At 39.8% G+C, this 26,066-nt stretch overlaps 1 protein-coding gene across 6 annotated transcripts in view; it reads left to right on the top strand.

Moving 5' to 3' along the window:
• cobl (cordon-bleu WH2 repeat protein) overlaps positions 1-16,340 on the top strand; it is a 73,322-nt gene extending 56,982 nt beyond the window's left edge. For all 6 annotated transcript variants that reach the window (XM_029115686.2, XM_029115689.2, XM_020041284.3 and 3 more), the window contains 7 exons: positions 5,895-6,044; positions 11,218-11,500; positions 12,155-12,288; positions 12,417-14,344; positions 14,473-14,592; positions 15,007-15,261; positions 15,893-16,340. In XM_029115686.2, coding sequence (XP_028971519.2) covers positions 5,895-6,044; positions 11,218-11,500; positions 12,155-12,288; positions 12,417-14,344; positions 14,473-14,592; positions 15,007-15,261; positions 15,893-15,976 — 2,954 coding nt within the window. In that variant the 3' untranslated portion in view covers positions 15,977-16,340. The remainder of the gene's footprint in view (positions 1-5,894; positions 6,045-11,217; positions 11,501-12,154; positions 12,289-12,416; positions 14,345-14,472; positions 14,593-15,006; positions 15,262-15,892) is intronic.
• The last annotated feature ends 9,726 nt before the right edge of the window (positions 16,341-26,066 follow it).

Below are 26,066 nucleotides of genomic sequence, written 5' to 3'. Positions count from 1 at the left end.
ATCCATGTGCCATCTACAGATTTCTAGAAAATAAACACAGACAACGAAATGGTATCCACAAACTGTCTAACTTTGAGAAAGCAGAAAAGTCAAACTTCAGAAGTATCTCTTTAATACACAAGTACCAAGACAACCACTGTACATAAATTAATAATCTGCTCTTAAATTCAAGTGAAATTGGGCAAACAAAACATTTTATTCCACAAATGTATATTTTTGTCAAGAATGCATCACAATTATTGCCAGCATTTACTACTTTGTCCACCCTCCCCTTGTCAAGATAACAGTACTGAGTATTCAATAATGTTTGATAAGATGGGAAAACATATGGCAAGGAATCTGGCTATCCATAACCTCTACACAACATTCAGAATCCTTGGTCAACTTCTGGACCTTCCTCTTCTGCTGATCCCACAGATTTTCAATGGTGTTTAGGTCAGTGGACAGGGTTGGCCATTGAAAAGCTCAAATGTGTGTTTAAGTGAGCTATATTTGTGTGGATCTGGAATGCTTTGGATCATTGTTCTGCTGGACATTCCAACAACAACCCAGTTTTAGTCTATGATGCTATCTCCTTACTAGGATCCAAGGGCATTTGGAAGCCAAACAGACTCATGACATTGCATATCCACCGCCATACTTCACAGTAGGGATTCGTTTTTTATCTGTTTCACCATCCCTCTTTTTGCACCAAACCCACCTCTGGTGTTGGAGAAAAAATGTATTTCTTGACTTGGAATGCTTTTTAAAGGTGCACTCCAGGCACATGGGTCACAGCTCATTGAAATAACCTGACTTCTCTTAAAACACACTGTCTTAAAAAGGTTACAGTATCTGCCTTCTAAATCAATGATTGGTTTGCAGTGTGGAATTCGATTTTCAAATGGATGATCACGTGAACAGAGCATACCTTTAGAAAGTTCACCTTAGACTACAGTTTGCAGATTTGTCATTGACAAAGCATCTAATCTCAAAGTTTTGACAACTTTTAATTTTTTTACTTTTTTCTGATGTATATTATTATTATTTTTGTTTAAAAGGAGGACAGAGCGAATTCAGTTGGTCCCGAGTAAAGTAAGCATTGTGAATGATTCCGCATTGATGAAAACGTCGCTGGCTAAAACTGAAATCTTCAGTCTCGGTAGCAATTGCTCAATTCTTATGATTCCTATGAAATTAGTAGATACTAAAACTATTACTGGCTAATAAGCTGTTAAAGACAGTGCCTCTCATGTGGAAGACCTAAGTTTGAATCTATTGAGAGCAACAACATTTATTAATTATTTCTGGTATATTCCACGATTCTCTTGTCTTTTCACTTGATGAAAAAGTTAGTTATCATCGCCTTTATTGATAGTTATTCTATAAATGTAATTCATGAATGAAAGAAAAAAAGTATGTTTTGTTGCCATGAAAGAAAACAATACGTTGTTATGCCATGAAATGAAATAGCTTTGGCAGACTCGCTAGCAACTGCTAAATTCTTATGACTATTCCAGTAAGTTAGATGATACCGGTAAAGTCAAATTTAAAGTCAAATGTATTTATAAAGCACATTTAAAAACAACTTATTTCGACCAAAGTGCTGTATAGTCAATACAACTAAACACATGTATAGGACAAGACAAACATAAACAGAACTCCCTACCCATTTGCAGACTCAGATGCTAAAGAAAAAAGATAGGTCTTAAAGTGGAATTAAAAAAACATAGCTATGCATAGCTATGTACATTGTTGGATAGGGGCCCTAAGTTATTAACAATAACCTTGGTGGAATCTGTGTGGCCTAATACAATAACTTCTGTTTTTGTATTATTTAATTGAAGAAAGATTTTAGCTAGCCAGTATTTAACATCTCTAAGACAATCAGAGAGTGATTTCAGGGATTTCTTTTAATACATTTTCAGGGGAAGGTACAACTGGGTGTCATCAGTATAGCAACGGTAAGAGACATTATATTTCTGAAAGATGGAGCCCAAGGGAAGCATATATAACGAGAATAAGATAGGGCCTAGGACAGAGCCTTGAGGCATCCCACAGGTGATTAATGCAGAAGAGGAGAAGTTCCCAACATTTACAGAAAATGTCCTGTCACTCAAATATGAAGTAGATAGCTTTAGAGCAGTACCCTGAATGTCAACTTCTAGTTTAAGACTGCCTAGAAGGATGGCATGATCAATCATGTCAAAAGAAGCACTAAGATCAAGAAGAATTAAAGTAGCACAGTTTCCATTGTCCCTAAACAACATTAAATTATTTAACAGTTTAAGAAGAGCTGATTCAGTCCTATGACATGCCCTAAAACCTGACTGGAATTTATCAAAAATATGATTTTCATTTATTTTCTTTTGATAGGAATGGCAATTTTGAAATGGGATGGAAATTATTAAGGACAGTTAAATCAAGATTAGGTTTTTCAATAAGGGGTTGGACCACTGCATGTTTAAAACATGACAGGACAGTGCCATTGATGAGGCAGCTATTTATTATGGACAATATACTGGGATCTATAGTGTCCAGTACTTCTTCTAAAAGGCGTGAGGGAACTGTGTTCTGGGGGCAGGTAGTAGGCTTCATGTGTGAGACTATCACATGTGAAAGAGATACAGGTTCAAACTGGTTAAAAAGAGCAGAACATGTGGCTAAAGGGTCATGATCTGGAGGCAAGATCTTATGGCATCTATATTGCCAGTAAAGAAAGACAGGAAGTCTTCACAAGTCTCAGAAGTCGCTTCAGGAAAAGCAGTAGCAACTGGATGTAAAGCCTTGTTTATCACACTAAACAAGACATCATGATTATTAGAGTTTAATTGAATTAAACAATCTCTCAGAATTTCATATGACACATGCAACTTGTCCTTTTTCCATTTTTCTCTGCTTATTACTGGCTAATACGCTGTTAAAACAGCCAGTGGCAAACGCAATACATAGCTGCTATTTGCGGTGGAGGTAAATTATTTTGCCATTGGCAAAAGAGGATAGAGACAAGAGGCTATAACAGTTAAATACAGTAGAACGTTTTCCTTGACAGTCAAACCTGTAATTTAAGGGTCCATAAGAAATTATAGGGCAAACACTTGAAATGTCCAATAGGAGTGAAATTGAAATCACTCTGGATGCACCAACTGCTTCATAGCAGACATTGTGGCATTTACACGCGTACCTCAGGTACTCTAAAGGCAGCTTCGATGCAGTTAAGGGGAGTTTTTCATGAGTGATAAATCACTGACCAGCAGGCATACCTCCATGAACAGAACTTTCTGATTAGAGACAAAAATTTATGAAAAGCATACATTTACTTAATATGCCGTTGTCCATTACACAACACAACATGATCTTAAATCTACACATTTGGCTAGCTAGGTTATATATTTGTTGCATTCATGTCAAGTAATTGTAATCCTGGCGGTAGCTGGATGAACTCGAACGTCCATAAGCAGCCGGGTTGTTTAATTCATTAGTATGAAAGTCATCTCAGGGGCTGCACTTGCGATGATGGAGACTTTTCTGTCAATGCCATCTTTTTGCGACGTATCGATTCTTGTGACATATTTAGTATAAAGCGTCATTCAACAAACACAAGATCCCAAAAAATGTCATTTGTGAAGTCACAATGTTTCGTTTTTTTGTCCCCCTCAGGAAGAGAATGCAAAAGCCCAATGCAGTTAACAATAGAACACGTTTGCTGTCCCTGTATCCTTGAGCTGTCTGAAGCCGCTAGCAAAGTTGCTCACCGCTGATCAAGTTCACTCCTGACAACCTGTAGGCTGTCGTGGTAACAGTATTCATCAGCAGATGAAGGGACCAAACGTGGACAGCACCACTTACTAAATGTGTGTCTAACAGTTTAAAGACCATTGTCGGGGTTGTGAAGGCTCAATATAATTTCCCCCAAATGGAAGACACCCAGGTGGATTAGCCCTAAATGTAAACTTAACACATCAACTGAACTGACATGCTGATAGTAGATATACCTGGACCAGTCATTGGGGCCCATTGTATCATAAACTGTGATTGCAGTACAGGAGATTTGATTAAATGCCTTTGTTTCTCTACATTGTTCTCTTTGGAAACCAGATGAAACGGCATTGCCATTAGCACTGCTTTTCCTATCAAGACATTGCTGTATATAAAATGACATAGTTGCATCCTAAAATATCACTGTATTACATAATCTAACAATGGAAAAACATGCACAAGACTAGAGTTAAACTGATGGCTTTACTGTTCATGCCTTTTCTTGGACAGGGTTGAAGTGGACACAATTTATTTACCTAACAAAGGATGGGGTTGAGAGAGGTTGACGGATGAAGTGGTTATTGCAATGGAGGCACTTAAAGCAGGCAGTGCTGGGTTTGATTTATAGACCTTGGTGTGACTCCATCCACTCTGCTACTCCCAAGATGCAGAACAAATGGACTTATGCTGGGAAGACTGTCAGACTGATATACAGATCTATTACTCACAAGGTTTCACTACCCAAAATATAACAAAACAAAGCATTATGTTATAATCTTGAGATGTAAATCTTTGGTTGCATATGAGCCTTTGTAATGATTACATGTTTTACTTCATATTTGACTCATAGCATTTGCTGTCATGTATTTGGCTTTTCATTTTTTGGAGCTCTGATCTCTGAGCATAATAATTTCTCATCAATGAATGAGGTATGAGTAGTTTCCCATTCTCTTACCTACAATCTAAAATGTAATGAGAAGCATTGTTGTTCTAAGTGTCTGTCTTGAGTAAAGCCATCTGGACAGGTTTTTGTACTCATCCAGTTAGTATGATTTACTACAGGATTTGTGCTCGGGCACTATCAACACAACCATTCTTCCAACTACAGAGAGGGCCCCATTCAGACCGTTGACTCTGTCTGTGTTTTGAAGTCTGTACAGCATACTGTCATTTTAAGAGGACATTTGATGTCCTGAAACTCATTCAGCACCAGTCAGACTGATGATGGCCCATCGAAACAAATGGTATGACATTTGAAGAAAATGTCATAGCTATGTATAAAAAACATTACATAAACAATAGTTTGATAGGTAAAAATATCATCAACTGTCAAATTATATATGAAGAGATTGCCCACTGCAGCTAAGAATGCACTCCATGTGAGCACACTGCAGCAGTAACATAAACTTATGAAAACATTGTTCTTTGAAATGTATATTTTTGGTAGTTCTAATGTTACCCAATAATATAAAAACAACTCATTCTGCCTGTTCTGCACCAGGCTCACAATAGCGAATCGCACATTTTATCTGCTGTATGCGGTTTAGTCCATTTGTGGTGCTAGCTGTCACTTCTGTCACATAGTCCATTATCTGAAGGCTTGAGGCCAGCTCTACTCCATGCAGTACATCAGCTGCTGGATAAAGGGTTTGTAATGCATACATTAATACAGCATCTATCAGTGCTCAGCAACAAATTCCATTACATTAGCCTGTCCTGGGTAAAGTAGTATCGAAGATTTGTCTGAATATTTCTCTGAGAGTTCATGCTAGGTATGTGATCACTGTCACACTTACATACATTTACAATATTATGTCACACCCCCATGACATTTGCTTTTGACATATAGATATAACATTTGTATGTACTTCAACAATCTTCAAATGGAATGATGGTAAACCAGCTTTTGCAGTTAGATCATCTGACCAGTAACCAAAAGGTTTCTGAGTGTAATCCCTGAGCTGGCAAAATAAAAACATTTGACTATACTTGAGCAAGGCAGTTAGCACTAACTCCCAAGTTGTTGCTGTAAATATGAATAATGTTCTCTTTCAACATATCAGGCAAAATAAATTTTTTTTTAAAAAAATGTTTCTTAAGCTGCCTGATCCCCCCCCGATTCTAACATTACTTGCTGCATCCATCCTGTTCTTCAGGTGCTGAACGTCTAGTGCCACCCAAACCTCCGCGATCTCCAGTACGGGAGGCCCCCCAATTAGTCACCCCCCCGCCATACCATCCGTCCTCCCCAGACTCCCACTCCCCTGATCCCTCCCCAGAGAGCCACATGGAGAAGGCTCCTCAATGTAGGTTGTTCAACTCAGTTGACCTCCACTTCTACTGGACTGCCTCCCCCTCCTGTAGCCAGCCACTCTCCTAACTTCATCTAAACCCTCTCCTATTTCAGTCCTATCCTTCTCTCATAGTAGTTGGTGAATGTTGAACTTAATATCTACAGTATTTTTTGCGCAGGTGTGTAGGTCAGTGTGTTTTGCCTGTGTGTCTTATGATATGTACCTATGTTTGCAACCAAACATATGTTTGCATGTGTGTGTCTGAGAGAGAGTTCTTACTGTTTTCCATCTAAATGGGTATTCCAGCTCATTTTGACATTCTCTCCTGGTTGTTCATCTCTGTGCAGTCAATTGAACATTTAAGAGGCCACTTTTCTAACAGACAGGCTGATATGCCAGCTGTGACCCATGCTGAAGGTCAGCTGTGATGGGGAAGTTGTGTGTAACCCAAATATCACCCTTTACTCTAGTAGTGCACTGCATTAACCAGAGCCCATGGGGCTTTTAGACCAGACTGACAAAGTAGTGCGCTATATAGGGAATAGTATGCCATCTGGATTTCATCGTTAATCAAGTGTTGAGGTTTTTAATCAAATGTTGTTTTTTTTCTCTTCCACTCTGTCTGTAAAAGGCTGTCACTAAATATTTGTGTTGTCAACATGCAATGACAGCAACTTCTTCAGCCAGGGCTCCAGAACAACTCTGTCAACCTAGTCCTATCTCTACCAAATCTCTCTCTCATGTCACCTTTCCCTCTGCCTCTCCCTTCCACAGTCTATTGCTGTGCTCCTGTCCGTTTCCCGTTCTCCAAGCCACGGTGAACAGACAGACGCCTCTGGCCTAGCCCACCGTCTTCTCAGTGTCCTCTACTGTCTCGTCTTCTCCTTGGCTTCTTCCACACCTTCAAGTCTTGTTACTGAAACTCTACCTTCCTCCTATGATTCTCTTTTCCTTCTGAAGCTTTTAATCTGTCCCTTATTTTCAACTGCAGTATATAGTTTCAGTTGAATACCCATGTCTCAATTGTGGAGTGTGGCTTCCTTCTTGTGTTTGTGGTTTATTTTCTTAACTTCTGTAAATCCAGCATAACTACACAGATATTGTATTTTTACAATAATTCTTGCCAGTTTAGACAGAGCAGAAACAAATCAAATCAATAGAATAATTTAGCAACAGTAAATGTGAGTTGTTACTTAAGGGAATTATTATTTGTAAAAATTGTGTGAAAAAAACAAACATTTTTGAAGCTTTTTTAAATCTTGAATATATTGACATTTCCTGCACAGCATTTCTTATTTCGCAGGAAAAATCCTGCAACCATGGAATGGTAAAATTAACATACAGCGCCTGTAAGCCATTTTGTTTTTTAACTAGATATAAGTTTTTGGTAATGCATAGAACTGAGAGGATGTAACATGACATTGTATGAAAGCTTATAGGAAAAGGGATGTGATCAATGATGTTTTTTATCAGTTGGTTATTGAAGGTAGATGAGATATCTGTGTGGAGTGTAGATATTTCTAGAAAGAGGGTATGAGTAAAACCATATGATATCTACCAGTCAATAATTTGATGGTTTCATAGCTTTTCTATCCATGCTTAGTGTTTTTATGAGTTATTAACTAGAAACCAGGCTGTTGTTTCTCTGTATGTTGGTTGGTTGACTCCGTTAAGGAGTGAACAATAAATGAAAATCAATCACCCTTTTTACTTTTTATTAATCATGCTTTCTAATGAATGTTTCATGAGAGGAACTGACATCTGAAACATTGGCTAATGTTATTGGGTTTATGAAAAGCCGCTTCACTGTGACAACATATCAGACAGTGGAGATTCAGCTCAGTGACCTTATATCATAGCTTAATAGAATGCACTCTTGCTAACATGGTTTAAGCGGTGTGTATAATATAATTAGTGCTTTTGACAATATCCATCTAATTATGGGTCTTTAATTTATATTACACAACAATGTATTTTAAAAGCATGTTAATAACTGCCCCATAAAACACAGTGCTAAAGTCATTGATTTGGAGTAATGCTGCACAACTGTTGTATTGCTTATATTGGAGGTTATATTGATTGTATTGGAGGACTGTTGTATTGGAGGTTGTATTGGTGTATTGGAGGACTCTACCTGACCTGATTTGGAGTTCTTGCAACAACAGTCGAGAATTGAATGTCATGAAACTGGGGACATTTTATTACAAAAATGTTTTTCACTACTTTTTCACTACTACACAAGTGAAAAATCGGCATCTCCCAAGACAGTCATTGAGATCAAGGACTTACATAGAAACATGTGTATTTTATATCAGGGGTATTCAACACTGGACCTCAAAGTCAATCCATTGTGTCACTGCAACCCTCTAATCAGGGACTTATTTAAACCTGGAACACCAGGTGGGTGAAGTTAATGATGAGGTAGATCAGAAAACTAACCGGCTCCGGACCTCATAGGATAAGAGCTGAATATCCAGGCTTTATATTTTTATTTGAAATTAAAGTCTTTAAACACCACTTGGTTTTGGTTAATTTATGGTCAGGAATAACACATTGTGATACTGTTTTTGCTGCTATATTGTGTTGTAATATAATTTTTGTGCTGATTTGCTTTTTTATTATTATTACACTTTTATTATCACAATAGCTATGGTATCGTGATAAAATCCTGATGTTCCTGGCCATTTCCAACCCTAGATGTTGGTGTTTGTGGGCTGGTAATGTGGCTTAGTGTGTTTGACCATGTTGTGGACAGAGAGATTATAGATTTCCTGCCTGTGACCGGATGTGTGAGAGTGTTGTTGATATGGGAAGAGCGTTACCGCCTGTAAACTTGACTTGATTTGTTCGTGATTTTGGTTTTTTATGATCGGAGCAATCATGAGTTCATGTTTGTGTAAGATAATGTTTTGGGAGCAACTGTGCATGTGCCTGAGGTTGTGTGAGAGTGTTTTTAGCTTTTCTGGGTAAAGGCAAAGTGTGGGCGTGTGATCAGGGAGACTGTGTGTGCTGGCTGTGGTTACAGCTGGCATGATTAAGCCATTGCTGGGAAAGGGTTGGGAGGGCCATTCTGTGTGTGACTCACTGGTCTCCAGGAACAGGCCTATTCTCACCATTACAACTTTGCCTTAAGTTGACAGGCCCAGCTCACCCACATAGATAAACACGTACACACACACACACACACACACACACACACACTGAAACGATCGCACTTTGGAGACACACTTGTGCCAAGGTCACTCATGAGTTAGTGGCTTTAAAGCATCTCTAACAACTTCTCGGTAATTATCTGCAGCATGGCAATGTAAACATAGCAATTGGAGCACATACTTTAATGGTCCAGATTTTTGGAGGGCATGATGACCAGCAAGCACAGTGGGAGGTTATACAATCTAAATGTTTCGCCCCAAGCCAAAGGATGGCAAGAGGACCACAGGTGATTATGCAGCATGTCAGTATCAGTGATAGGAAATATGGAATCCTGCCCACACCAGTACTGCCTTCCGGGCCTCCTTAGTTGTGTAGTGGCCTAAAGCTTTCTTGGGCCTCCTGATTAGCTTAGAGGCCTAAGGCTTTCAGGGCCTTCTGAGTTGTGTAGAGGCCTAAGGCTTTCAGGGTCTTCTGAGTTATGTATTGGCCAAAGGCTTTCAGGGTCTTCTGGGTTGTGTAGTGGCCTAAGGGTTCCAGGTCCTTCTGAGTTGTGTAGTGGCCTAAGGGTTCCAGGTCCTTCTGAGTTGTGTAGTGGTCTAAGGCTTTCAGGGTCTTCTGAGTTGTGTAGAGGCCTAAGGCTTTCAGGGTCTTCTGAGTTATGTATTGGCCAAAGGCTTTCAGGGTCTTCTGGGTTGTGTAGTGGCCTAAGGGTTCCAGGTCCTTCTGAGTTGTGTAGTGGTCTAAGGCTTTCAGGGTCTTCTGAGTTGTGTAGTGGCCTAAGGCTTTCAGGGCCTTCGGAGTTGTGTAGTGGCCTAAGACTACATTCCAGTGTCAAGGCACCATAAAAGCTTTGACCAAAACAAGCTGGTCATGACTGGGAGGCTCAAATGGTCAGTGCCAATGGGTATTACGTCACCCTGGTCTAATGGAGGTGGGGCCCGGCGACGCAGTAGTGCACTCCTTGTCTCATCCAGCTGTAGCAACTCCCTTAGGTGGTTCATGCACCTGCAAGTTAAACTGAGGTTGTAAGTCAAAGGAATGTTTCCTACCACATGCAGATAGAGCTACCTTTCTGTGTGAGCAATGTGGTAAGCAGCTGAATGGCTTGACAATGTATGTCTTGGTGAACACGGGTCCCAGTCTTCAACTCTGCTGACACCTTGGCAGTTATTGCTATCAGATAAGTTTGTAGTGTGTAAAATTGATCAAAATTGTAATAAAATAAATAACTACAAACAAAAGTATTTAAAAAAGACAGCTAGATAGCCTCTTGCATTCCACTGCTGGCTTACCTTTGAAGCTAAGCTTCAAAGATGTACCTGGTCCCTGGATGAAATACTAGATTTTGGCATTGTCTGGAGATTACATCCCATGCCCCAGGGCAGTGCATAAGGTAGCACCTTCTAGATGAGAAGTTAAATAGGTGTCCAGACATTCTGTGGTCCATGAAAACCTCATTTCACCAACGCATAGTATGGTGAGCTTTACATGTGTTACCCAGAGACATGATACAAATTGGTGGTGGATGAGGAGACTTTCAACGTTCTTATGAAAAGCAGCCTGAGTACCTCAATTGATAGAAATGTACTATTATTATTATTATATCCATTTTTATTGTTTTGTACTGACTCCATTTTACTTCCTGGCTGAAATAAGACAGCTGTACTGTGAGGCAGTGATTTGGATCTCTACACCATTCAGGGGTATCATCATCATTATTATAGCTGTTTTGTGATGTGTATGTGTGAATGTGTATAGAAAACGTATATAACATTTCTAACACTTCCCCTCCCTGTGTCTGCTTACCTCCTATCGCTTTCTTTTATGCTTGTATAATCTCTATTTGTCTGTTTCTATAAACAGTGGTTCTCAGTGGACCACTGAGAGCATAACTACATTATCTTATTTGGCATCATGATACAGCTTTCCTCTGACCGCTGACAATACTGACAGTGACACTGATTATGTTGTTCATCACGATGTTAACAAAGATGATGATCATCATGTATACCACCTTTATGCTGGATCTCAGCTTGGCTGTACTCTCAGCAACTCTCTGTGGAGGGACCCCAGACACCAGAAATGGAGACGCTAGAGACTCTATCAATGGGCAGCAGTGGCAGCTTCCAGGACCATGGCTATGCAGCCTCTGAGGGAATGGCTGAAGCGGAGGACTCTGGCTTGGTCAGTACTCCTTCCATCACAACCCACCCTACCTTCCCAGATGGCTCCTCTCACCCAATGATCCATCCATTCATCAAGGACTCTTCCAGTGACACTGACGAGGGCTGTGCTTTGTGGGGTTCCAGTCACAGGTACTGCAGCTTCTTAACTCCCCACTCTTGAACTCACTGAATTATTACAGCAATGTTTAGGGGGGAAATTTAGCAAAGCTAAATTCAATGTGTTTTATTTATTGCAACTAAGACATCCCACCCTTGGAAACATACTACTACTCGGTTTGGCTGAGACACTGGCTAACCCTGCTCTCATTAAAAGGGTACGTTGCCCCAGGTGGCCTAATCAATCAACAAGTCAAATCTTCACTACGATTTATCATCTCCACCCTCTCTCCCCATTCTCAGTCAACTGGGAGGGTAGTTGCCAAAACCTGGAGTGTTACTTAAATTAGTGAGGGCTCTTGAGCGCTTGAGGGTTTTCGTACTATACCAGGAAAGGAGAATGAAGGTTTTTCTTAGAGTAACCTTTTAAAGAAAATAGGGAAATAGGCTCAATCTAGGCTGCAGGAGGGAGTTATCTTTGGCTTGGCCAAGAGCAAGAATGCAAACCTGATGCCTTTTCATTTTTAGTTAAGGGAATAAAAACATGAATTAAACATAATTCTTAGTGGAAAACCTGAACTGAGTGTGAGGTAACAAAAGTACTATGTTTTTATGAATAATTATTTGAAGGGCAGCAAACTTACAACTCTGTCCCACCAAAACTAAAGATGTGTTACCCTTCCATAGACCCAGCATTTATATCAGCCACAATAATAAAGCATGCAAAACAAAGGACACCTATGAAGAGGACCAAGAGCTCACCAATCAGCTCAACCAGACTCTGGCTGATCTGGAGGCTGATCTGGAGGCTGATCTAACAGGTAAGCTTTTATTAGCACAAAAAATCTTGGCCTCCCATCAAATGTAAATTAATTGCACTGCCAAAATATATATTTGCTTCATTGTCAAACAGGCCGGCTAACATAATCATTTTTTGTTGGTCCATTAGATATATGTGTGGGTTCAGTGCAAAAGCACCCTTATCTGCTGTCCACTAAAAGTGATGACATCCCAGTTTCTGTGGTGGACATTGAGGTCCCAGTCACAGCCATAGATGAAGTCCTGGAGGACTACAGGACCCTCAGTATGACAGAATACCAAGCCACAATAATGAGTAGCTTTCAATCAACAGACAATAAAGACCACAACCACAGTCATCATCAGTCAAGTGTTGGTGACATACAGAACAAAAACAACAATGCCCGTATATCTGATGGCTCTAGCAGAGTCTGCACTGGTCAACCACAGCCCATGCAGCGCCTAAAATCACCAGTGAAGAAGCTTGCCAATGGCGCCATGGACAAAGAAACATCAACAGTTTCTAAGAATGAAGCTAAAGTGGAAGTTCAGACACAGAGGGAGTCAACTGAAGGAGTTGAGAGAAAAACCTCAACTGCCCCCTACTCCTTTACTCTACCAAACAGCCATTTGAAGTGTATGGAGGAAGAGGAACAGGTTTCCAACTACAGTGGCCAAGCTGTTTTGAAGGCACAAACCAAAATCACCCATAACCCAGTCTCCCGATTTGGTATGAAGACATTTACCATCGTCCCTCCTAAGCCTGCTGTCGTCAGCCAGCAGCTGAAGCCGGCAGAGTCCGCCTTGGCTACCCATACTCCAGGTGCCATTAGAATCGATGAGCAGGGTAACATGGTTAAAGTAGGCATCACCCGGAACAAGTTTGGAGGTTCCTCTGAGTCAGGGATCAACAAAGATGGCTCATTGTCACCACCCTTGGGGAAAGCCAAAGCCTTCTGGAGATCCACAGACAAGCAGGACACTTCCGCACATTCAATTCCCACTACCAGAAGACCAGTAACTGTCACAAAAACCCAGAGGCCAGAGCCTGATGTCCCCAAAACAACAACTCCGGTGGAAGCCTCTGAACCACGTGCAGCCAAGGTAAGACCTAAAGCCTCTACAACACTAGCCAAAATGGCACCTGAGATGTATAAAGATGTTATTGAGATGAAAAGTGATGTCTCGCAAGAAGTGGAGAGGAAGGCCACAGTTCCAGTTTCAGAGCCACCTGTGCGGCAACAGTCTATGAAACTCACCCCTGGTATCCTCCAAGACCAAAAGAGAGACCTGTCCTTCCTCAAGCCATCCAGGAGAACATCCAGTCAGTATGTAGCTTCTGCCATTGCTAAATACACAGTGAAGCCCACCATGGCCAAAGCTAACAACATTCAAGAAGTACCAGCAGAGTCTTCTGGATTTGTGAGAAAGCCAACTAGCAGTTATGGTTGTCCAAAAGAGGGTCGATCATTCAATGTTAATGCACCTTGGTCCTCTAGTACATCAACAAATGTATCAATGAAAAAGGAGAGCAGCTCTTTGTCTGGGTTCTATCCCACCAGTCCTAAACATACTACGAGTCATCCTGACTACCAGGTAGTCTCAGAGTCGAAGCAAGGAATGGACAAGAGTGGTTATGGGAGCAGTACTACCCTGCGAGACAAAGAAGTAAGCTCAAATTCGCTGGACTCTGAAATTGTGGCAAATAACACTAAGCAGGACAGGCCCAACATTCCGAGACAGCAGACACAGAAGACACTTGCAGCAGCTCAATTACCAACTATACTGGTACCTGCTGTCACCAAACATTCACTAGACGCACCACGTATGGCTGCACAGAGCAGAACAGAGACAGTAGATCCAGCTGGTCATCCATCCGTGGCAAAGAAGCTTGAACCACCCAACGTGTGTGTAACTTCTGCCAGCCACAACCTCTCAGAGCCACAGCAGGTCAGTGTTTTTGGACCAGTGAAGAAGTTCAAACCTGTGATCATGAAGTCAGTACACACGGAAACATCGCTACACACCACTCTGATGTCAGCCATCCAGTCTGGGGACAGTAAAGAGAGGCTCAAAAAGGTGAGAATTTATCAGTTTGTCTGATTCAAAAAGGTTTGTCTAGAGCCAAATGTTTACCTCTGCGTCATAATACCACATAGAAAAGGGGTATAGTTGTTTTGTTTATAATTATAATTTTCTTGGAGTAGATGTCTGACTCAAGTGCAAGCAGTACTTTGAAGAAACTGTCCATTGTTGAGGAAGAGAATGAACGATGTGCGCTACTGGCAGCCATTAGAGGCCAAAGTAACTCTGCAAGGCTGAAGAAGGTAAGCTATAGCCAAAGGTCAGATAAGGTATTGTGCAATATGTTGGTTTTGTTAGCAGCACTATGTTTTGTAGCAGAGTCTATTTTTGCTCTCCTTGAAAATTATGTGGTTTGTTTTCATGTAAGGATCAGGGTGAAATAAGAGAAGGAAATGTGCAGTTGTAGTTGTGAGGGAGGCCCAATGTGGTAAGCTCTAGAATGTTCCTGCCCAGTTCACCAACAGGAATCTTGGGAATGTGGATTTCTATATCAGGTTCTCAGGGAAATAATGTGGAATTTGAATTTGATTGAAAGTTTGATGGATATATTTCATTATATTCCTTACTCTTAATCTAGCTACAGTAGTGCCATGTTTGTGTGTGTTTGTGCAGATGAGTGTAAATATGTGAAAGTTGACCCTATCTACACTCCACAGACCAAATCCCAGGCTGCAGAGGAGGTTGACAAATTCAGGAAGACTGAGTTGGGCAAGAATAGAACTCTGTATGTTGCCTCCCCTGCTATGTGTCCACCACCATCATTTTTGCCTCCACCCCCTCCAATTGCCTCTATGCTCCCACCTCCTCCTGCCCCTCACTCCACCCTTGGGGCAGGGGGGGACTCTGTTCTGGCCCGGGATGCAATGCTGGAGGCCATCCGCTCTGGCTCTGCAGCTGAGAGACTCAAGAAGGTACAGTATGTAGTCTGGCAGCCACATTAACCTTAAAGTACAACAATAGATGGAGATACCTCAGTCATCATTTCACAGGTTGCCAATTTTGTGTTCTCAGATTGAGCAAATGGACATGTTCATTAATGATCTATTCTGCATGGAGGGACTCATATGGGTGCTTAGCTACAGACCAATTTATTTTTACATATTTTAGACTTCACAAGAATCCTAGCATGATCTGAACACTGTTATAGGAACATTTTCTAAAACTTGATATTACATGGTCACTTTAACAGAAAGTTAGTCGGTAATCCAAGATAAATGGTACTCTTTGGTTCAGTTTTCTTTAAACAGACATTTCAAAGTGTAGCGATTTTGCGAACTGTGGCTATTAAACATTAATGCACTCACTACTAAGTTTCTCTGAATGAGAGTGTACGCTAAATTACTTTAAAATTGTAATTTAGCGCCCTCTCGTTTTAAATTTAAATTGTAATGACTGTCTAATGAAAACATAATCAATTATTGCAGTTTCTGTTGGCCAATAGACTACTTTCAGGATGGGATTTAATATCAAATAAAAAAGTATTTTGACTTGGTTCAGAGGAAAAAGTGACCCTTGTTTTCATGTTTCATCCGTTTTATTCAGGTCACTGCCCCGATGACAACAGTTCAAGTGAACAGTAGACTTGGCACTATAAAAGCAGTGTCGTCTCTCTCACAAGGCCAATAAAGAATCTATCAGAATGATTTCAGAATGGCTTAAATACCATCAGTTTGGAAATGTTGTGGCCAAGTAATATGTGCTATCTTTCAGGCTAATTCATCACTGTCCTTATTTTTCTTTTTTATGTACTTGAATCATTGCTATAACTGGATAGAGGAATCGCTGTACAAAAGCATGTGCCAATATTTTGTTGTTTTTATAGAAAACAGAAGAATTAGCTGTTCATGCTAATAATAATAATAATAGTAATAATTTTAGTAGAGGATTTTTGTTATTTTATTAATTTTCATATTTTACTTTTGAACGGTAGTCCACAGGAAATTGATGTCTCACGTTGTCTTAATGTCATGTGTTATATTTGATTATTAACTATTTTCTGTACATATTTTGTCTGATGCAATTTACATCATGCTATTATGAGATATAGTTCACACTTTTTGATGTAGTTCAATTTGGCTCAAAGGGGCTACCCTCTCCTGATGCATCAGTATTTGTAGTTGATATTCAAACAGAAAAGATGACTAACATATCCTTTCTGAAACATCTATGTATTTATTGGTGATTAGTATTATCATGAGTAAAATAGTTTATAATCAACAGATCTATGAGTAATGAACAATACCTTACACTTAAATTTCAGAAAATAAGTCTAGTTACATTTTCTATCATTCTGTTGTTTATTTAATGAAAGTGTTTTATGTTGTTTAAATGGAAATGAATTGCACAGCGTTTTGATTATATATTTAACATTAGATCTGATGTCTACTGTTGATGTGTGTCTGAGAAGCCCCATGGGCAATGCAAATTGCCTTGGGAGAGGGAGGTATTGTCAGCAGGGATTTCCAACATGGACTTTACCAGTCATCTCGGTTAGGTGAGGTTACCTAATCTAAAACTAACTTAAGATTTGTTAAGGGTTGCAGTTATTATTATTTTTTAAGCAGACATCTATAATGTTGAGTTTTCATTTTGTGTAGACACACAGGCTTTATTCAAGTTTAGATGAAAATAACATATGTTGGTTGGATGCCCCAGAGATTGAGGAACTCTCAATTCAAATGTACATTGTCAACAATGATGAAACATTAAATGATGCACTGAATTCTAACAAATACACTCCCAACTTTTTGTTAGAAATGTCTTTTAGCCAGTCATCAGTCATATGTGTCAGTCACAACAGCATGTTAAGTGCCCTTCTTTAGAAGCATGCAGAAAATCTGTTGTTTTTCTGTGAAATAGCACTGTAACTGGTCAAACACAGGTTCTCTGAGGCAGGGAGATTCGTCTAGTAAAGAGTGGTTTGCTATTCTTGGCTAGTGGCGGTACTTTAGCTTCCTTCCAATGTCTGGGCAAAAATAGTTTTCTCTAACCTTAGATTAATCATGTGTCAAATAGAAGTGGCAATACAGTCCACTACAAAGCTCAGTAATTCACCATCCTGGTTGTCAATACTAGGTGGGTTGTCCTTTTTGATATAATATACACTCACCTAAAGGATTATTGGGAACACCTGTTAAATTTCTCATTAATGCAATTATCTAATCAACCAATCACATGGCAGTTGCTTCAATGCATGTAGGGGTGTGGTCCTGGTCAAGACAATCTCCTGAACTCCAAACTGAATGTCAGAATGGGAAAAAAAGGTGATTTAAGCATTTTTGAGCGTGGCATGGTTGTTGGTGCCAGACGGGCCGGTCAGAGTATTTCACAATCTGCTAAATTACTGGGATTTTCACGCACAACCATTTCTAGGGTTTACAAAGAATGGTGTGAAAAGGGAAAAACATCCAGTATGCTGCAGTCCTGTGGGCGAAAATGCCTTGTTGATGCTAGAGGTCAGAGGAGAATGGGCCGATTGATTCAAGCTAATAGAAGAGCAACTTTGACTGAAATAACCACTCGTTACAACCGAGGTATGCAGCAAAGCATTTGTGAAGCCACAACACGCACAACCATGAGGCGGATGGGCTACAACAGCAGAAGACCCAACCGGGTACCACTCATCTCCACTACAAATAGGAAAAAAAGGCTACAATTTGCACGAGCTCACCAAAATTGGACAGTTGAAGACTGGAAGAATGTTGCCTGGTCTGATGAGTCTCGATTTTTGTTGAGACATTCAGATGGTAGAGTCAGAATTTGGCATAAACAGAATGAGAACATGGATCCATCATGCCTTGTTACCACTGTGCAGGCTGGTGGTGGTGGTGTAATGGTGTGGGGGATGTTTTCTTGGCACACTTTAGGCCCCTTAGTGCCAATTGGGCATCGTTTAAATGCCACGGCCTACCTGAGCATTGTTTCTGACCATGTGCATCCCTTTATGACCACCATGTACCCATCCTCTGATGGCTATTTCCAGCAGGATAATGCACCATGTCACAAAGCTCGAATCATTTCAAATTGGGTTCTTGAACATTACAATGAGTTCACTGTACTGAAATGTCCCCCACAGTCACCAGATCTCAACCCAATAGAGCATCTTTAGGATGTGGTGGAACGGGAGCTTCGTGCCCTGGATGTGCATCCCACAAATCTCCATCAACTGCAAGATACTATCCTATCAATATGGGCCAACATTTCTGAAGAATGCTTTCAGCACCTTGTTGAATCAATGGCACGTAGAATTAAGGCAGTTCTGAAGGCGAAAGGGGGTCAAACACAGTATTAGTATGGTGTTCCTAATAATCCTTTAGGTGAGTGTACATTATTCACATCTATACTGATTTTCTAACTAGACTGCAATGTTTCTTTCATTACTTGTCAGTTATGAACAAAAACAAATGCTCAGTCTTTATTGTTGAGATGTCATGCTCAAGTTTGATAATCATGTCAATGAAATTGCAAAAAAAAAAAATAGAGGATTTTGTCCTCCTTCTGACAAAATGAAGGATGGCGCAGAGTTAGCACTAAAATGTCACTAAGGTACTTTGAAGCTTTTTAAAACAATCCTTTGTATAGTTTATTTTTCGTATTTTTGTTAGTTACAGTAGTCATGATAACAAATAGTTGTGAATCCTTTGCCAGGAACAATACAGTCAATTCTCATCTATCCACTGGAATTTCAGGCTTACTTAATGGATGCTCCGCATAAGAAGTACTACCCTGCTTCCAAAAAATTGGGGACGCTTCGTAAAATGCTAATAAAAACAGAATGCAATGATGTGCAAATAATTTATCCCTATATGTAATTGAAAATAGTACAAAGATAACATATCAAATGTTGAAACTGAGAAATGTGATTGTTTTTGGAAAAATACATGCCCATTTTGAATTTGATGACGGCAACAAGTTTCAAAAAAGTTGGGACAATACTCTGTAATGCTCGCTCTTCTCGCAAATCGCTCAATCTCTAGCGAGCTGTCACTGAGCCTTCCCTAGCGTGCACACTGCCCGCTCAAATGTATGCCAGCGACAACCAGTCAACCAGTATAGGGGAAAGATCCCTATATCTCTGCAAATATGAATAAGTATTAAGTATTTGCGTGACTCCACTATTAAAAACATATTATGACGATGCAAAGTGATTTTTTGTCAATGTTCAAATAGCAATTTAATTACTTCGTTTGTTTTGCATGTATCGCTCACCCGTGATCCCAACAATCTCTGAAACCTTCCATGCGTCCATTTTTAGAATGATATCTGTGTATGAAGCCAGAGAAGCATCATAAATAATGGGGAAACTGGACACCGCAATTAAACTTTTCTTGTAAAAAAAACTGTAGCTAGCGAATGTAGAGAATAGAATAGAGAAGGGACTTCAAGATGCAGAGAACATCTGCCCTGCCATTGGTAGTCGCCGAACTCCATCACTGCCCACTCACTGGAATTTAGAACAAAGTTGAACATGTCTCAACTGTCGCTGTCGCTGGGAGATTATTTATCAGAGAGTAGCTCCTCCCACTGTCGTCGTGATTCGCTGGGTCCCGTTGGAAATGAATGAGAGCGTGCCTATTTGTAGCTCTAACGTGCAGACAGTGTACACGTAGGGTAATTGAGGAGACCAATTGCTGTAGTTTTGAATGTGAAATGTGTTCCCATTTTTGCTTGTTATAGGATTGCAGCGGCTCAACAGTTTGGGTTTTCCTTTGTCATATTTTTCGTTTCATAATGCGCCAAATGTTTTCATTGGGGGACAGGTCTGGACAGTTTAGCACCTGGACTCTTACGACGAAGCCATGCAGTTGTAATATGTGCAGAATGTGGTTTGGCTTTGTCTTTCTGAAATAAACAAGAAGAAGACATTGTCTGGATGGCAGAATATGTTCCTCCAAAACCTGTAAATATTTTTCAGCATTAATGGTGCCTTCACAGATGTGCAATTCATCCATGCCATGTGCACCAGTGCACTCCCATACCATCACAGATACTGGCTTTTGAACTGTGCGCTAATAACAAGTCGGATGGTCCCTCTCCTCTTTAGTCCAGAGAACTAATATCAAATCCAAATTTAATATTTGGATTTGTCAGACCACAGTCCATCTTAAATTAGCTCAGGCCCAGTGAAGGCAGCAATGTTTCTGAATCTTGTTTATATATGGTTTCTTCTTTGCGTGGTAGGGTTTTAACTCGCATTTGTGGATGTAGCGACGTGCTGTGTTCACAGACAATGGTTTTCAGAAGTGTTCCTGAGCCCATGCAGTGATTTCCACTACAGAATCATTTTTAATGCAGTGCCGCCTGAGGGACCAAAGAGCACAGCCATCCAATATTGGTTTTCAGCCTTGTCCCTTGCATACAGACATTTCTCTGGATTCTCTGAATCTTTTAATGATGTTATGTACTGTAGATGGTGAGATTCCCAAACTCATTGCAATTTTGCATTGTGATACGTTATTCTTAAATTGTTGTAATATTTGCCTGCGCAATCTTTCACAGAGTGGTGAACCCGTCCCCATCCTCACTTCTGACAGACCTATCTTCTTTGGAACTTTTAATACCTAATTATGTTACTGACTTGTAGCCAATTGACCTAATTAGTTGTGTGATATTCCACTAGGATTAGTTTTTTGGCTAAGAGCTGTGTCCAGGCACTCTGCAATGCATTGAGCATAAGAACATTTGGTATCAAATTCAAAGTGGGCATATATTTTTCAACATACAATAAAATGTCTCCGTTTCAACATTTGATATGTTGTCTATAAAATGTTCTATTGAATATAGAGTTTAAATGATTTGCACATCATTGCATTCTGCTTGTATTTACAATTAATGCAGCAATCCCAACTTTTTTGGAAATGAGGTTGTACATTACAATAAATTATAAACCCTGCATTTCAAATCCTGAATGCTGATTGGCTGATAGCCATGGTGTATGAGACCGTGTAACACGGGTACGTTGTCACATTACTTTTCACAGCTCTAATAGACTCTGTGCACCAGCGTAGTGACGAACTTCCGCTTTTGTCTAGAAGTCGATATTGCAGTTTCCGGTTTACTTTCTAATACTCATGCGCATTAGTAAACACCTAAACTCACAACAAGATGAGTAATGCTGTTATACAGAAAAATAAGAAATATAATGTACGTGACTCATTTAAGTTTCAAGGTACAAGTGGGGCATCATTTTAATCAGGAGAATGTCCTCTTTTTAATAAAATATGGCTTGTGCCATTCATTGACTTCAAACGCTTGACTAGAAATAGTCAGAAAAGGCGATTTTTTTATATACTTCCACGTAACGCTGGTTTAAGCGCAATTAATACCATATAGGACCAGATGTTTACTTCCTATGCCAGTTGTTATTTTTCAGTTTCGTTGTGAAATGAGGTTACAGTAGTAAAATAAAAGAGGAGACCTGTTTTGGTGCTTTTTTGAGGCTATGGAATTTTAAGCTTCATTCAGGTTAGAAGAGGCTGAACGAAGGTTTGTTTTAATTCACTTGCTATGGGGACGCGCTAGCGTTCCAGCTCAGCCAGCGTTCTTTTGCCGTTTTTGAGGCTAGGGTGAATTTTTATGCGTTCTATTGTCCTGCCTAATACTACACTAAAAAGGAACACGTCGCTAACTAGCTTAGCCGATAGCCGACCGGCACACCACAGTAAACTACTTAAATTTTGGGCGACGCGGGTGATCGCCTTGGGTAAACCGCAAAATGATATGCCGACATCTGGCTAAAGCGGAAGTTCGTCCATACGCTTGTGCACAGAGCCTATTGTGTTGTTAACTGTTAAGTAACAGCAATATGGAATCTCGGGGGGGGGGGGGGGGTTGTGGTATATTGCCAATATACCCCGGCTAAGAGCTGTGTCCAGGCACTCTGCAATGCGTTGTGCATAAGAACAACTCTTAGCCATAATACTGCAAATTGGACATATGTACCACACCCCTCTTACCTTATTGCTTAAGTATCCAGCAGGTATTATATCACATCATTTTTATTAATGTATTTGCGCTGATAAATGGTTTATAATAGCAATAAGTTATCTCAGAGTTTTTTTGGTAAGTTCCACAACACATCGTACCTAAGAACATCTCTGGGCCATGGTATATTGACCATATAGTACAACCCCTTGGCCTTGTTGCTTAAGTATAGAACATGGTATACTGTCTACAGTAAATCTTTATATTGTCAAATGTTTTGGTTGTGACAGTTTTGATTTTAATCATTTTGATTTTAAAGGTTCCACATCATACTTAGTTGCCAGATGTTCCTTTCTACAGATAAACAAAGTTTGCAGACAAACTACTCAAACTACAATGGTACATGGTGAAATGCAGTGGGGAGAGCAAGTATTTGATACACTGCCGATTTTGCAGATTTTCCTACTTACAAAGCATGTAGAGGTCTGTCATTTTTATCATAGGTACACTTCAACTGTGAGAGACGGAATCTAAAACAAAAATCCATTATTTATAAGTATTTGATCACCTACAAACCAGTAAGAATTCCGGCTCTCACAGACCTGTTAGTTTTTCTTTAATATGAAAAACTCCCTCGGTCTGTGGCTCCATGCAAGATCTCACCTTGTGGGGCATCAATGATCATGAGGAAGGTGAGGGATCAGCCCAGAACTTAACGGCAGGACCTGGTCAATGACCTGAAGAGAGCTGGGACCAGAATCTTAAAGAAAACCATTATTAACACACTACGCCGTCATGGATTAAAATCCTGCACCGCACGCAAGGTCCCCCTGCTCAAGCCAGCGTATGTCCAGGCTCGTCTGAAGTTTGCCAATGACCATTTGGATGATCCAGAGGAGGAATGGGAAAAGGTAATGTGGTCTGATGAGACAAAAATAGAGCTTTTTGGTTTAAACTCCACTCACCATGTTTGGATGAAGTACAACCCCAAGGACACCATCCCAACCGTGAAGCATGGAGGTGGAAACATCATTCTTTGGGGATGCTTTTCTGCAAATGGGACAGGACGACTGCACCGTATTGAGGGGAGGATGGATGGGGCCATGTATCGCGAGATCTTGGCCAACAACCTCCTTCCTTCAGTAAGAGCATTGAAGATGTGTCGTGGCTGGGTCTTCCAGCATGACAACGACCCGAAACACACAGCCAGGGCAACTAAGGAGTGGCTCCATAAGAAGCATCTCAAGGTCCTGGAGTGGCCTAGCCAGTCTCCAGACCTGAACCCAATAGAAAATCTTTGGCAGGACCTGAAAGTCCATATTGCCCAGCGACAACCCTGAAACCTGAAGGATCTGGAGAAGGTTTGTATGGAGGAGTGGGCCAAAGTCCCTGCTGCTGTGTGTGCAAACCTGGTCAAGAACTACAGGAAACGTATGATCTTTGTAATTGCAAGCAAAGGTTTCTGTACCAAATATTAAGTTCTGCTTTTCTGATGTATCAAATACTTATGTCATGCAACAAAATGCTAATTAATTACTTAAAAATCATACAATCTGAGACATACAATTACAGATTTCTACATGCTTTGTAAGTGGGAAAACCTGAAAAATCGGCAGTGTATCAAATACTTGTTCTCCCCACTGTATGTGTGGTTCAAGAAAGATTAATTGTGCAGTCTTTTAATTGGTGTGTTTTGTTAATGACATCAAAAGGTTGAAACAATTTTAAAATATGGATCATAAAGATTTATGAGGATAGCTTTCGGACATCCGCCTTTTAATTGAAATAGAATATAACTAATGACTTTGTACTATCTTAATCAAACCTTAGACTGACTATATCATGAAGCCTTGTTCTGTAACATTTAATTACCAGTAATTTACCTCAAATCTCTAGAAATGCCCATATACAGGATTGTCAAAAAAGATGAATAGAAATGTGTATATTTGTAAAATACAAGTAAATTATTAAAGAGGTTGACTATTTAAAATGCACATTGTTTTGGAAAGAATTGCTCAAATGTCATTATGTCCGCATAATGTTTTGAATCAATAAATGATTTTTGTCATCATGTAGCAGTTTTTCCTTGCATACACTGATCTTACATTTTCCATATTCTGTATTCTCTTGATGTGCACATTATCACAGTGTAGCTACAGTATTACTGTTAGTACAGTACTTGCAGTAACTGTGATCCTAACCCTAGACCACACCCTATTTATTTAATTTATTGTTGGTGCAATATTATGAGTTTATAACTACAGAGGAATAACTCAGGAATTATACAGGATATATCTTCAGTAAATACAGTTGCTCAGAGACATGGTATTTTGTAATATGTTGTTTCTCAAAATGTTAGGGGAAAAAAAATTTCTGTTAATTTCTATAATGTAGCTTACCTTGCATTATGGTTGTCCAGTGGTATAAGCTGCAGCCTAATGTGCATAATTTATGATCTGCCACAGCTTGGCTTTGAATCCAGCATGGGTTTGAATCCAGGTTGGGTTTAAATCCATCTTGGATTTGAATCCAGCTTGGATTTGAATCGATTAACCATTTCTACCAGTGGCCAGTCGTTAGACCCATGGCAGACACAGACAGGTTTTTTGCAAAAACAACCTGGCATTTGGTAATGTTAATGATGCAGTTGCCCCTTACAGTGGCCCCTGGTCCAGTGAAAGTAAAATAGGCTGACAGAATAAGAGTTCCAATAAACATTTTCTACAGTAGGTTTAAGGTTATTTTCTGCTTTTGTATTCTCATTTCAAAACACGTGTGTGTGGCAAAATAGCCTTATTTTCATGTCATCCAACAAATGTTAGAGTCTGGAGTTTATGAAAAGGATTGGCACTTATGTGGAATCTGGTGCTTTGGTTAAATTACATAACCAGAAAAGGAACCAGGCAAGTCTAGTTCAGCCGGCCCACAATTGAAAGTGATTGTTGTTACCCTCACTGGATTTGAACTGACTAATGTTTTTCATTATGTTTACCTCCACCACAAATAGCATCTATGAACTGTGTGGCTTTAGCCACTGGACGTTTAAACCGCTTATTTGCCAGTAATAGGCTTACTATTACTAACTTACTAATTGGAATAGTCATAAGAATTGAGCAATTGCTATGCAGTCCGGCAAAAATAGAGCTCTCTTTCTGCTCCTACAAAAAGAAAAATGCACTCAGCTTTTCAGAAGCTGGATTTGGTACTCTCTCTAATGTGCTTCAAGGTTTATGTATAAATGTAATCCATAATAATAATAATTTATTTACAGAGCTCTTTTCGAAATCATGTTACAAAGTGCTTCACAATACAAGGTCAATAAAATACACATAAAACAAATACGATACATGATAAAAGCAAGAATACTTTTTAAGGAATGAAAATACAGTTAAATACCAATCAAAATATTCAAACAAAATCATAATACCCACCATACCAATCATAATCCTCTTTTACTCAAAAAGCAGAGTTAAAACAATTGCAGACTCCTTTGCTGGAGTCAGATGTTGCTGGAGTTTGCACTTCAAATTCCAACATGTGAAACTTGGTAGTAGAGGCGTCACTAGGATCACAACAAATTTGTGGCTTAGCCCACCCCCCAAAAAAGTAATAAAGTACAGGGTTTTGAAAGTACATATGTATAATTTCGATGCACACGCTAGCGGCCTACACATTGTCATGAATGCTACTTCTTTATTATTATTATTATTTTTGGTCAATTTGAGATCCGGGCTATTCATAAAAGATGCCCAGGCCTAACTCCGCCACTACTTGGTGGCATATATTCTTTCGA

This window comes from Esox lucius, chromosome 20 (genome assembly GCF_011004845.1).
Source record: "Esox lucius isolate fEsoLuc1 chromosome 20, fEsoLuc1.pri, whole genome shotgun sequence".
In the NCBI taxonomy this organism is placed as follows: domain Eukaryota; kingdom Metazoa; phylum Chordata; class Actinopteri; order Esociformes; family Esocidae; genus Esox; species Esox lucius.
Note: the sequence above shows the minus strand (reverse complement) of the source record. Positions and strands in the feature narration are given on the sequence as shown.